Below are 15,571 nucleotides of genomic sequence, written 5' to 3'. Positions count from 1 at the left end.
CAACATTAGAGATATTAATACTTTAGGGCATACTAATTAACAGATGCTTTACCCAGTCTACGATATAGGGGGCTATCATGCCCCCAACACGGGCCCAGGAGGAGCTTGCCCCGGTGGCAGAGTGCCGGATGACAGTGGGGAACAGCTCTGAGGAGAACACGTAGATGATAGCAAAGCCTGATGCTGCCCCAAGCTTCCCTATCATAGCCAGCAGGACGGTGATCCACTGCAATGCTACAATGCAAAGAATATACTGTAAATTACTAAACATACATACTTCATGATTAATTATTGGTGAATTCATATTCGACAGTAAAGGTATTCATGGTTGCTGTTAGCGACACGTGCCCATGAAGAGAATCGAACCCAGATCCTAGCGCAAATATCACTAGGCTTATAGTACAAGCCACCCTTTCTCATTGGTAATAAAGCTATTTTCACTTCACACATTTCCGTGAAACATTCATCTGCGAAGTTCAAGAAACAGCCGTCCCTCTGCATATTGCTGATGACCACATGTCAAACATATTGGTGCATTTTTGGCCTGGTACTAAATTAGCCCTGCTAATGGAAATGACGTTGACACACAAGTTTATGTCATGACATACAACTGCAATAGAACGAAGTCTCACCGACTGTGGGGCACATGTAAAAAACAACCACAGAAATATTTAGGCATAGAAGACTATGGTTTCTTACACTGATCAGCATACAGGATAGTGAAGATGGTGAGGATGCAGGACACTCCTCCTATGATCATCATTGCACAGTGCATGATCTTCCTTCCTAGTCTGTTGACCAGTCCTATTGAGAGCGCATAGGCCGGGAACTCCACCAGCCCTACTAGCAGGAAGTTGAGGTGGAGGCTGCCTGCCCCAAGGTTGTCTGAGTTGAGGGACAGACCGTAGTACACCATGCTGACCACCAACCTAGGTGCAGGTTTCAAACATACACCTAGTATATGGGATCCCTATTTCCCTATATGTACATGCGTACGTATGTGTGTACATATAAGTATATTTTCTGTCAGAAAATGAATATGTATTGTATGACAGTAATAGGTAACTGGGTAGTATAGTTTGTGTGATATTTGACATATGTACTCACTTTCATTACCATTAAGTCATATCAAACAAACACTAAATGACAAAGTTTGATATGTACATTCATCCGGGATTTTACCGACGCTGCCTTTAGTGTATCTGTTCGGGACATTAATATTACATCAACTGGCATTACACTACAAAACAATATAGATATTACTTCTTCGGCATAATAAACAGACAAGTAAAAGAAATATGCCATAATGGTGTTCAAAACATGATGCATAATTCACATCAGTACAGTTTAGGTATTTTTTAGACTTTATTCACTCTCCTGTGAAAATATATATCCGATTATATACACTCCCGGGTTTGACTTAAGAAGGGCCTCTTGGTTCAAGAAAGTTCATATGCATAAAATGTGTAAGTCTTGGAAATTGTTCTTGGAATTCAATGATGGACAATCATACCATGAACAGGGGAAATACATTTTACCATTAACGGAACTTGTTTTCAGGCAGCCATTTCCCTTTGTGTCGAAAAGCGAGCAAAGGTTAAAGATATGAAAAGTGAACTACATGGATGTGAAAGATTGGGTTCACGACCAACTTACCAGTTAAAAAATATAATGAGAGTTCGTATGCACATGACTGGAGTTGTGAAGAGATGGCAAAAGTTGCCCTTCGGCTCTTCGTCATGTGATTCAATCTCTGTCGTCTGCTGTTCAAACAGTTTGTCGGGTAACTTGACTTTGTTCACCTCTGCTGCGCGGCGTATGATCACTTCTGCTTCTTCATCCCGGTACTCGTTCATCAGCCATCTTGGAGATTCTGGAATGACCCTGTCAAGGCAACGAATATTAGTTTGTTGACAAACCACGTTCCATCGGTGAAGCAATTTCAAAACATATAACACAGAAAAACACTGTTGCTAACCATGTAGATTTAGATTGAGCCGGCAATCATGTGACTATGTGCGAATGTATAGTGTGACTATGTGTGAATGTATAATGTGACTATGTGTGAATGTATAACGTGGCTATGAGTGTATACTGTGACTGTTTGATTGCATAATGTGACTGTGTGAATGTTTTGAGTGACTGCATATGAATGTTGTTGTGACTGTGTGTAAAGGTATAATGTGACTGTGTGAAGATATAATGTGACTGTGTGTGAATGTATAACGTGGCTATGAGTGTATACTGTAACCGTTTGAATGTATAATGTGACTGTATGAATGTATAGTGTGACTGTCTGAATGTACAATGTGACAGTGTGTGAATGTATAATGTGTTTGTGAATGTATAATGTGACAGTGTGTGAATGTATAATGTGTTTGTGAATGTATAATATGACAGTGTGTGAATGTATAATGTGTTTGTGAATGTATAATGAGACGGTGTATGAATGTATAATATGTTTGTGAATGTGTAATGTGACTGTGTGTGAATGTGCAATGTGTTTGTGAATGTATAATGTGTTTGTGAATGTATAATGTGACAGTGTGTGAATGTATAATGTGTTTGTGAATGTATAATGGGACAGTGTGTGAATGTACAATGTGTTTGTGAATGTATAATGTGACAGTGTATGAATGTATAATGTGTTTGTGAATGTATAATGTGACAGTGTGTGAATGTATAATGTGTTTGTGAATGTATAATGTGACAGTGTGTGAATGTACAATGTGTTTGTGAATGTATAATGTGACAGTGTATGAATGTATAATGTGTTTGTGAATGTATAATGTGACAGTGTGTGAATGTATAATGTGTTTGTGAATGTATAATGTGACAGTGTGTGAATGTACAATGTGACTGTGTCTGAATGTATAATGTGACAGTGTGTGAAGGTATAATATGTTTGTGAATGTATTTTGTGACTCTGTGTGAATGTATAATGTGACAGTGTGTGAATGTACAATGTGTTTGTGAATGTATAATGTGACAGTGTGTGAAGGTATAATATGTTTGTGAATGTATAATGTTACAGTGTGTGAATGTATAATGTGACAGTGTGTGAATGTATAATGTGACAGTGTGTGAATGTTATTGTGACTGTGCGTAAAGGTATAATGTGACTGTATGAAGATATAATGTGACTGTGTGAATGTATAAGGTGTCTGGTTCATATGAGAATGAATCTCAGTTTCCTATTCTTATTCTAATGATATGGTTACACACATTCCCCGCTTAGGCTAAGCGGTTTTCCAGATGTAATGTATTCCAATTTTCGGAATATCATCAATGCAATTGGTTGTGCATAAAATGTAGCATCATTATCGTCTACACAAATTTGCAGCTTCAACATGGTGATATGTATATTTGTTCTAAAAACTTCCATTCTAATAGAAAAGCTAAATTGCTGGGACTTTTTAATGAGATCTGCAAACCCAGATATATTTGTTCAATGAAAACTATGAGCCTGAATATTTTCACAAGAAAAAACGTTACAAAAATGTCTTTTTGTAGTAGACAATTTCTGTTTTTCAACAGCCTGAAGCCAGATTTTGTTTTTCCCCAAAAAAAGTCGGGGACAATTTACTTGTTTCAAGAAAATGCCATACTATTGTGTAGCTTTGTTATTTCAACCCGCTACAGTTATGGTCTTCAAGTTGAGATGTACCGTGATTCATTTACAAAGCCATCATTGTTATTGTTTCAACTTTGCCAGGCGTGTATTACATTTCAATGGTTTACGTCTATGACTACCTCTTCTTGGCAACCATTCTTGCCATCTTTTATTATCGCCATAATATTTAGTACTGACCACCAGTAAATGAGGAAGATTCCGACAGGGACTGCCATGGCTAGCTCCAGTGTGTGCCAGTCTCGGATGAAGTAGGCAACTCCGGACAGGATCGTCATACCGATGGCGAAGAATACCTGAACCATCACTCCAGTCCATACCCGCTTGGAGGGACCTACTATCTCCATAGCTGGTGGTAAAGTGAAACAATTCTCAGTAAATGATTTCAAAGTTCAAGGTATCTCAAAAGAATAAAAACGATTTCACAGATCATACACATAAAATGACTGCTGATTATTCTACATTAAATATTATGTCCTTTTAGAATAGCAAAAGGCAGATTAAGTCTCCATCTCGTGTGCATTGGGGCAACATTTTAATCTCACCAACTGCCTGTATCCTAAAACTGTCTTATGTTCAATAAATCATATCGGAGGATCTCGCAGTAGTCTGTCATACAGACCCTGAATCAAATATATCCAATACAGCCCATGCAAGTCTATAATATGTGGTAAGTCTAGATTACTGCAGTCTCAGGAAGAAAGTCCACGGGAGCCTTTTTTATATTTAATAACTATGATTCAACAAGTGTTTTTTCGGTAAAGTATGTTCATTTCAGAGAGTACATGTTAGTGTAATCTCGCTGGGGTATTTTATTATCTTTTTGAGAAGGTATAATATCAGGGACATATTGAAGGTATTGGTCAGAAATCCTTGTAGAAAATCACTAAATTCTAACCTTAAAAAAAACTATAATGAGTGACATGTGCGACTATTGGATGTACGGGAGTTACAAGCTGATCAAAAATGGGCTTCACACCAAGAAACCAAAATGTGAGGGATGCACAAGAGCGTTCAGCGCGTAAAATCCCCCACACCCCGCTAGTGGCACATAAAGAATTTATCAATACGAGGTAACAGGTTACATATTGTTGGTTACGTATTTGTATGTGACAATTACATCTATCTTGTCACCATCAGGCCTTGCGAACAGGTGAGTGAGTACGTGAGTATAGTTTTACGCCGCTTTCAGCAATATTCCAGCAATATCACGGAGGGGGACACCAGAAAATGGGCTATAACCACTAGGCTACCCCACCGCCGTTGAATTGCGAACGATGATCCATTATAACGTGACATATAAGTGACGTCACATCAAACATCATGACGTCATGTTTCCCGTACAGGCAAACCAGTCGACTTGTATTGGATTTTCTAGAGCCCCCCTCTCCCCCTCCCCTTCCACACACTTACTTGCTCACAAGCGACCTCAGTTACTGTGTCTATACTGGGCCTCTCGCGTACAATACATTTGAATTACTACTTTTCTTTCGCGCATGGTAAACACTTATTGCCCTTCGTACATATACGTAATATACCTCTCGAAATTTCATACAGAAAACACTGTCAAATTACAATTTTGAAGTAATGGTACTAAAATGCGCTATTTCCAGTCCAACCCACATGGTAGCATAATCTATTGACCTCGACCTTGGCATTGAGACAGCTTGTCATTGTTCTTGCAGTTGGTGAATGTCTAACACATGTTCTACGTTAGTTGACCGGTATTCCAAAGCTAAAACCGTTAGCAGCATTCTGTGCCAACGCCAAGACATTGCTGTATAACCTGATTCTTTCACATAGGAGCTATTGCTGTTTTTCTTGTACATTCACGTAGTTCTAACAAGAGCGGATACAACGTTTTGGAAAGTGGCGTGGGGGTGCGACTTGCACTTAAAATACACATACATCCTGTGATACAAGACAGTACATATAAACTGTGAACATACAACTCGTGATGCAAGATACATTTTTGCATAACCCTGTGATTCTACATGTCCGCATATACCCTGTGATTCTACATGTCACATACACCCCGCCAGTCTACATGGCACATACACCCTTCGACTCCAATGTCCATAAACATGTAGAATCACAGGGTGTATGTGACATGTAGAATCACAAGGTGTATGTGACATGTAGAATCACAGGGTGTATGTGACATGTATACTGGCAGGGTGTATGTGACATGTAGAATCACAGGGTGTATGTGACATGTAGAATCACAAGGTGTATGTGACATGTAGAATCACAGGGTGTATGTGACATGTAGAATCACAAGGTGTATGTGACATGTAGAATCACAAGGTGTATGTGACATGTAGAATCACAAGGTGTATGTGACATGTAGAATCACAAGGTGTATGTGACGTGTAGAATCACAGGGTGTATGTGACATGTACAATCACAGGGTGTGTGTGACATGTAGAATCACAGGGTGTATGGGGACATGTACAATCACAGGTTGTTTGTGACATGTGGAATCACAGGGTGTATGTGACATGTAGAGTCACAGGGTGTATGTGACATGTAGAGTCACAGGGTGTATGTGACATGTAGAATCACATGGTGTATGGGGACATGTAGAGTCACAGGGTGTATGTGACATGTAGAATCACAGGGTGTTTGTGACATGTAGAATCACAGGGTGTATGTGACACGTAGAATCACAGAGTGTATGTGGACATGTAGAATCACAGGGTGTATGTGACATGTAGAATCACAGGGTGTATGTGACATGTAGAGTCACAGGGTGTATGGGGACATGTAGAGTTACAGGGTGTATGTGACATGTAGAATCACAGGGTGTATGTGACATGTAGAATCACAGGGTGTATGTGACATGTAGAATCACAGGGTGTATGTGACATGTAGAATCACAGGATGTATGGGGACATGTAGAATCACAGGGTGTATGTGACATGTAGAATCACAGGATGTATGTGACATGTAGAATCACAGGGTGTATGTGACATGTAGAATCACAGGGTGTATGGGGACATGTAGAATCACAGGGTGTATGGGGACATGTAGAATCACAGGGTGTATGTGACATGTAGAATCACAGGGTGTATGGGGACATGTAGAGTCACAGGGTGTATGTGACATGTAGAGTCACAGGGTGTATGTGACATGTAGAATCACAGGGTGTATGTGACATGTAGAATCACAGGGTGTATGTGACATGTAGAATCACAGGATGTATGTGACATGTAGAATCACAGGATGTATGTGACATGTAGAATCACAGGGTGTATGGGGACATGTAGAATCACAGGATGTATGTGACATGTAGAATCACAGGGTGTATGTGACATGTAGAATCACAGGGTGTATGTGACATGTAGAATCACAGGGTGTATGTGACATGTAGAATCACAGGGTGTATGTGACATGTAGAGTCACAGGGTGTATGTGACATGTAGAATCATAGGGTGTATGTGACATGTAGAACCACAGGGTGTATGTGACATGTAGAATCACAGGGTGTATGTGACATGTAGAATCACAGGATGTATGTGACATGTAGAATCACAGGGTGTATGGGGACATGTAGAATCACAGGGTGTATGGGGACATGTAGAATCACAGGGTGTATGTGACATGTAGAATCACAGGGTGTATGTGACATGTAGAATCACAGGATGTATGTGACATGTAGAGTCACAGGGTGTATGTGACATGTAGAATCACAGGGGGTATGTGACATGTAGAGTCACAGGGTGTATGGGGACATGTAGAATCACAGGGAGTATGGGGACATGTAGAATCACAGGGTGTATGTGACATGTAGAATCACAGGGTGTATGTGACATGTAGAATCACAGGATGTATGGGGACATGTAGAATCACAGGGTGTATGTGACATGTAGAATCACAGGGTGTATGGGGACATGTAGAATCGCAGGGTGTATGGGGACATGTAGAATCACAGGGTGTATGTGACATGTAGAATCACAGGGTGTATGGGGACATGTAGAATCACAGGATGTATGTGACATGTAGAATCACAGGGTGTATGTGACATGTAGAATCACAGGGTGTATGTGACATGTAGAATCACAGGGTGTATGGGGACATGTAGAGTCACAGGGTGTATGTGACATGTAGAATCACAGGATGTATGTGACATGTAGAATCACAGGATGTATGTGACATGTAGAGTCACAGGGTGTATGTGACATGTAGAATCACAGGATGTATGTGGACATGTAGAATCACAGGATGTATGTGACATGTAGAATCACAGGGTGTATGTGACATGTAGAATCACAGGGTGTATGTGACATGTAGAGTCACAGGGTGTATGGGGACATGTAGAATCACAGGATGTATGGGGACATGTAGAATCACAGGATGTATGGGGACATGTAGAATCACAGGATGTATGTGGACATGTAGAATCACAGGGTGTATGTGACATGTAGAATCACAGGGTGTATGTGACATGTAGAATCACAGGGTGTATGTGACATGTAGAGTCACAGGGTGTATGTGACATGTAGAATCACAGGGTGTATGTGACATGTAGAATCACAGGATGTATGTGACATGTAGAATCACAGGGTGTATGTGACATGTAGAATCACAGGATGTATGTGACATGTAGAATCACAGGGTGTATGTGACATGTAGAATCACAGGGTGTATGTGACATGTAGAATCACAGGATGTATGTGACATGTAGAATCACAGGGGGTATGTGACATGTAGAGTCACAGGATGTATGTGGACATGTAGAATCACAGGGTGTATGTGACATGTAGAATCACAGGGGGTATATGACATGTAGAGTCACAGGGTGTATGTGACATGTAGAATCACAGGGGGTATGTGACATGTAGAGTCACAGGGTGTATGGGGACATGTAGAATCACAGGGTGTATGTGACATGTAGAGTCACAGGGTGTATGTGACATGTAGAATCACAGGGGGTATGTGACATGTAGAATCACAGGGTGTATGTGGACATGTAGAGTCACAGGGTGTATGGGGACATGTAGAATCACAGGGTGTATGTGACATGTAGAATCACAGGGTGTATGTGGCATGTAGAATCACAGGGTGTATGTGACATGTAGAATCACAGGATGTATGTGGACATGTAGAATCACAGGGTGTATGTGACATGTAGAGTCACAGGGTGTATGTGACATGTAGAATCACAGGGTGTATGTGACATGTAGAATCACAGGATGTATGTGACATGTAGAATCACAGGGTGTATGTGACATGTAGAATCACAGGATGTATGTGACATGTAGAATCACAGGGTGTATGTGACATGTAGAATCACAGGGTGTATGTGACATGTAGAATCACAGGGTGTATGGGGAGATGTAGAATCACAGCGTGTGTGTGACATGTAGAATCACAGGGTGTATGTGACATGTAGAATCACAGGATGTATGTGACATGTAGAATCACAGGGTGTATGGGGACATGTAGAATCACAGGGTGTATGTGACATGTAGAATCACAGGGGGTATGTGACATGTAGAGTCACAGGGTGTATGTGACATGTAGAATCACAGGGGGTATGTGACATGTAGAATCACAGGGTGTATGGGGACATGTAGAATCACAGGGTGTATGTGACATGTAGAATCACAGGGTGTATGTGACATGTAGAATCACAGGGTGTATGTGACATGTGGAATCACAGGATGTATGTGACATGTAGAGTCACAGGGTGTATGTGACATGTGGAATCACAGGATGTATGTGACATGTAGAATCACAGGGTGTATGTGACATGTAGAATCACATGGTGTATGTGACATGTAGAATCACAGGGTGTATGGGGACATGTAGAATCACAGGGTGTATGTCACGTGTAGAATCACAGGGTGTATGTGACATGTAGAATCACAGGATGTATGTGACATGTAGAGTCACAGGGTGTATGTGACATGTAGAATCACAGGGGGTATGTGACATGTAGAGTCACAGGGTGTATGGGGACATGTAGAATCACAGGGTGTATGGGGACATGTAGAATCACAGGGTGTATGTGACATGTAGAATCACAGGGTGTATGTGACATGTAGAATCACAGGATGTATGGGGACATGTAGAATCACAGGGTGTATGTGACATGTAGAATCACAGGGTGTATGGGGACATGTAGAATCACAGGGTGTATGTGACATGTAGAATCACAGGGTGTATGTGACATGTAGAGTCACAGGGTGTATGGGGACATGTAGAATCACAGGGTGTATGGGGACCTGTAGAATCACAGGGTGTATGTGACATGTAGAATCACAGGGTGTATGTGACATGTAGAATCACAGGATGTATGGGGACATGTAGAATCACAGGGTGTATGTGACATGTAGAATCACAGGGTGTATGGGGAAATGTAGAATCACAGGGTGTATGGGGACATGTAGAATCACAGGGTGTATGTGACATGTAGAATCACAGGGTGTATGGGGACATGTAGAATCACAGGATGAATGTGACATGTAGAATCACAGGGTGTATGGGGACATGTAGAATCACAGGGTGTATGGGGACATGTAGAATCACAGGGTGTATGTGACATGTAGAGTCACAGGGTGTATGTGACATGTAGAATCACAGGGTGTATGTGACATGTAGAATCACAGGATGTATGTGACATGTAGAATCACAGGGTGTATGTGACATGTAGAATCACAGGGTGTATGTGACATGTAGAATCACAGGATGTATGTGGACATGTAGAATCACAGGGTGTATGTGACATGTAGAGTCACAGGGTGTATGTGACATGTAGAATCACGGGGTGTATGTGACATGTAGAATCACAGGATGTATGTGACATGTAGAATCACAGGGTGTATGTGACATGTAGAATCACAGGGTGTATGTGACATGTAGAATCACAGGATGTATGTGACATGTAGAATCACAGGGGGTATGTGACATGTAGAGTCACAGGATGTATGTGGACATGTAGAATCACAGGGTGTATGTGACATGTAGAATCTCAGGGGGTATGTGACATGTAGAGTCACAGGGTGTATGTGACATGTAGAATCACAGGGGGTATGTGACATGTAGAGTCACAGGGTGTATGGGGACATGTAGAATCACAGGGTGTATGTGACATGTAGAATCACAGGGTGTATGTGACATGTGGAATCACAGGGTGTATGTGACATGTAGAATCACAGGGTGTATGTGACATGTAGAATCACAGGGTGTATGGGGACATGTACAATCACAGGGTGTATGTGACATGTAGAATCACAGGGTGTATGTGACATGTCGACTGGCGGGGTGTATGTGACATGTAGAGTCACAGGGTGTATGTGACATGTAGAATCACAGGGTGTATGTGACATGTGGAATCACAGGATGTATGTGGACATGTAGAATCACAGGGTGTATGTGACATGTAGAATCACAGGGTGTATGTGACATGTAGAATCACAGGGTGTATGGGGACATGTAGAATCACAGGGTGTATGTGACATGTAGAATCACAGGGTGTATGTGACATGTAGAATCACAGGATGTATGGGGACATGTAGAATCACAGGGTGTATGTGACATGTAGAATCACAGGGTGTATGGGGACATGTAGAATCGCAGGGTGTATGGGGACATGTAGAATCACAGGGTGTATGTGACATGTAGAATCACAGGGTGTATGGGGACATGTAGAATCACAGGATGTATGTGACATGTAGAATCACAGGGTGTATGTGACATGTAGAATCACAGGGTGTATGTGACATGTAGAATCACAGGGTGTATGGGGACATGTAGAGTCACAGGGTGTATGTGACATGTAGAATCACAGGATGTATGTGACATGTAGAATCACAGGATGTATGTGACATGTAGAGTCACAGGGTGTATGTGACATGTAGAATCACAGGATGTATGTGGACATGTAGAATCACAGGATGTATGTGACATGTAGAATCACAGGGTGTATGTGACATGTAGAATCACAGGGTGTATGTGACATGTAGAGTCACAGGGTGTATGGGGACATGTAGAATCACAGGATGTATGGGGACATGTAGAATCACAGGATGTATGGGGACATGTAGAATCACAGGATGTATGTGGACATGTAGAATCACAGGGTGTATGTGACATGTAGAATCACAGGGTGTATGTGACATGTAGAATCACAGGGTGTATGTGACATGTAGAGTCACAGGGTGTATGTGACATGTAGAATCACAGGGTGTATGTGACATGTAGAATCACAGGATGTATGTGACATGTAGAATCACAGGGTGTATGGGGACATGTAGAATCACAGGGTGTATGTGACATGTAGAATCACAGGGGGTATGTGACATGTAGAGTCACAGGGTGTATGTGACATGTAGAATCACAGGGGGTATGTGACATGTAGAATCACAGGGTGTATGGGGACATGTAGAATCACAGGGTGTATGTGACATGTAGAATCACAGGGTGTATGTGACATGTAGAATCACAGGGTGTATGTGACATGTAGAATCACAGGGGGTATGTGACATGTAGAGTCACAGGGTGTATGTGACATGTGGAATCACAGGATGTATGTGACACGTAGAATCACAGGGTGTATGTGACATGTAGAATCACATGGTGTATGTGACATGTAGAATCACAGGGTGTATGGGGACATGTAGAATCACAGGGTGTATGTCACGTGTAGAATCACAGGGTGTATGTGACATGTAGAATCACAGGATGTATGTGACATGTAGAGTCACAGGGTGTATGTGACATGTAGAATCACAGGGGGTATGTGACATGTAGAGTCACAGGGTGTATGGGGACATGTAGAATCACAGGGTGTATGGGGACATGTAGAATCACAGGGTGTATGTGACATGTAGAATCACAGGGTGTATGTGACATGTAGAATCACAGGATGTATGGGGACATGTAGAATCACAGGGTGTATGTGACATGTAGAATCACAGGGTGTATGGGGACATGTAGAATCACAGGGTGTATGTGACATGTAGAATCACAGGGGGTATGTGACATGTAGAGTCACAGGGTGTATGGGGACATGTAGAATCACAGGGTGTATGGGGACCTGTAGAATCACAGGGTGTATGTGACATGTAGAATCACAGGGTGTATGTGACATGTAGAATCACAGGATGTATGGGGACATGTAGAATCACAGGGTGTATGTGACATGTAGAATCACAGGGTGTATGGGGACATGTAGAATCACAGGGTGTATGGGGACATGTAGAATCACAGGGTGTATGTGACATGTAGAATCACAGGGTGTATGGGGACATGTAGAATCACAGGATGAATGTGACATGTAGAATCACAGGGTGTATGGGGACATGTAGAATCACAGGGTGTATGGGGACATGTAGAATCACAGGGTGTATGTGACATGTAGAGTCACAGGGTGTATGTGACATGTAGAATCACAGGGTGTATGTGACATGTAGAATCACAGGATGTATGTGACATGTAGAATCACAGGGTGTATGTGACATGTAGAATCACAGGGTGTATGTGACATGTAGAATCACAGGATGTATGTGGACATGTAGAATCACAGGGTGTATGTGACATGTAGAGTCACAGGGTGTATGTGACATGTAGAATCACAGGGTGTATGTGACATGTAGAATCACAGGATGTATGTGACATGTAGAATCACAGGGTGTATGTGACATGTAGAATCACAGGGTGTATGTGACATGTAGAATCACAGGATGTATGTGACATGTAGAATCACAGGGGGTATGTGACATGTAGAGTCACAGGATGTATGTGGACATGTAGAATCACAGGGTGTATGTGACATGTAGAATCTCAGGGGGTATGTGACATGTAGAGTCACAGGGTGTATGTGACATGTAGAATCACAGGGGGTATGTGACATGTAGAGTCACAGGGTGTATGGGGACATGTAGAATCACAGGGTGTATGTGACATGTAGAATCACAGGGTGTATGTGACATGTGGAATCACAGGGTGTATGTGACATGTAGAATCACAGGGTGTATGTGACATGTAGAATCACAGGGTGTATGGGGACATGTACAATCACAGGGTGTATGTGACATGTAGAATCACAGGGTGTATGTGACATGTCGACTGGCGGGGTGTATGTGACATGTAGAGTCACAGGGTGTATGTGACATGTAGAATCACAGGGTGTATGTGACATGTGGAATCACAGGATGTATGTGGACATGTAGAATCACAGGGTGTATGTGACATGTAGAATCACAGGGTGTATGTGACATGTAGAATCACAGGGTGTATGTCACGTGTCGAATCACAGGGTGTATGTGACATGTAGAATCACAGGGTGTATGTGACATGTAGAATTACAGGGTGTATGTGACATGTAGAATCACAGGGTGTATGTGGAAATGTAGAATCACAGCGTGTTTGTGACATGTAGAATCACAGGGTGTATGTGACACGTAGAATCACAGGGTGTGTGTCACGTGTCGAATCACAGGGTGTGTGTGGACACGTAGAATCACAGGGTGTATGTGGACATGTATAATCACAGGGTGTATGTGACATGTAGAGTCACAGGGTGTATGTGACACGTAGAATCACAGGGTGTGTGTCACGTGTCGAACCACAGGGTGTGTGTGGACACGTAGAATCACAGAGTGTATGTGGACATGTAGAATCACAGGGTGTATGTGGACATGTAGAATCACAGGGTGTATGTGACACGAAGAATCACAGGGTGTGTGTCACGTGTCGAATCACAGGGTGTGTGTGGACACGTAGAATCACAGGGTGTGTGTCACGTGTCGAATCACAGGATGTGTGTGGACACGTAGAATCACAGAGTGTATGTGGACATGTAGAATCACATGGTGTATGTGACATGTAGAGTCACAGGGTGTATGTGACATGTAGAGTCACATGGTGTATGTGACATGTAGAATCACAGGATGTATGTGACATGTAGAATCACAGGGTGTATGTGACATGTAGAGTCACAGGGTGTATGTGACATGTAGAATCACATGGTGTATGTGACATGTAGAGTCACAGGGTGTATGTGACATGTAGAATCACAGGGTGTATGTGACATGTAGAATCACAGGGTGTATGTGACATGTAGAATCACAGGGTGTATGTGGAGATGTAGAGTCACAGGGTGTATGTGACACGTAGAATCACAGGGTGTTTGTGACATGTAGAATCACGGGGTGTATGTGACACGTGGAATCACATGGTGTATGTGACATGTAGAGTCACATGGTGTATGTGACATGTAGAGTCACAGGGTGTATGTGACATGTAGAATCACAGGGTGTATGTGACATGTAGAATCACAGGGTGTATGTGGATATGTAGAGTCACAGGGTGTATGTGACACGTAGAATCACAGGGTGTTTGTGACATGTAGAGTCACAGGGTGTATGTGACATGTGGAATCACAGGGTGTATGTGACATGTAGAATCACAAGGTGTATGTGACATGTAGAATCACAGGGTGTATGTGACATGTAGACTGGCAGGGTGTATGTGACATGTAGAATCACAAGGTGTATGTGACATGTAGAATCACAGGGTGTATGTGAAATGTAGACTGGCAGGGTGTATGTGACATGTAGAATCAGTGGGGGTATGTGACATGTAGAATCACAGGGTGTTTATTGACACGTGGAGTCACAGGGTGAGTGTGACATGTGGAATCACATGGTGTTTGTGACAAGTAGAATCACAGAGTGTATGTGGACATGTAGAATCACATGGTGTATGGGACATGTAGAGTTACAGGGTGTATGTGGACATGTAGAATCACAGGGTGTATGTGACATGTAGAATCACAGGGTGTATGTGACATGCAGATTCACAGGATGTATGTGACATGTAGAGTCACAGGGTGTATGTGGACATGTAGAATCACATGGTGTATGTGACATGTAGAATCACATGGTGTATGTGACATGTAGAATCACAGGGTGTATATGGACATGTAGAATC

General features: G+C 42.1%; 2 protein-coding genes across 2 annotated transcripts in view; one reads left to right on the top strand and one right to left on the bottom strand.

Annotated features, from left to right (window-relative positions):
- The window catches only part of LOC125373246 (organic cation transporter protein-like), a 102,859-nt gene that overhangs the window by 51,872 nt on the left and 35,416 nt on the right, over positions 1-15,571 (top strand). The window lies entirely within an intron of this gene.
- Positions 1-15,571, bottom strand: part of LOC124111053 (organic cation transporter protein-like) — a 28,663-nt gene that overhangs the window by 1,973 nt on the left and 11,119 nt on the right. Inside the window, exons 6-9 of the mRNA XM_046470598.2 lie at positions 3,812-3,980; positions 1,657-1,884; positions 700-929; positions 53-234 (exon numbers count right to left, since the gene is read on the bottom strand). Of these exons, the coding sequence (XP_046326554.1) occupies positions 53-234; positions 700-929; positions 1,657-1,884; positions 3,812-3,980 (809 nt within the window). The remainder of the gene's footprint in view (positions 1-52; positions 235-699; positions 930-1,656; positions 1,885-3,811; positions 3,981-15,571) is intronic.

This window comes from Haliotis rufescens, unplaced genomic scaffold (genome assembly GCF_023055435.1).
Source record: "Haliotis rufescens isolate VD_foot unplaced genomic scaffold, xgHalRufe1.0.p SCAF_5, whole genome shotgun sequence".
Lineage (NCBI taxonomy): Eukaryota > Metazoa > Mollusca > Gastropoda > Lepetellida > Haliotidae > Haliotis > Haliotis rufescens.
The sequence above is the reverse complement of the archived record's forward strand: the minus strand, read 5'-3'. Positions and strand labels throughout refer to the sequence as shown.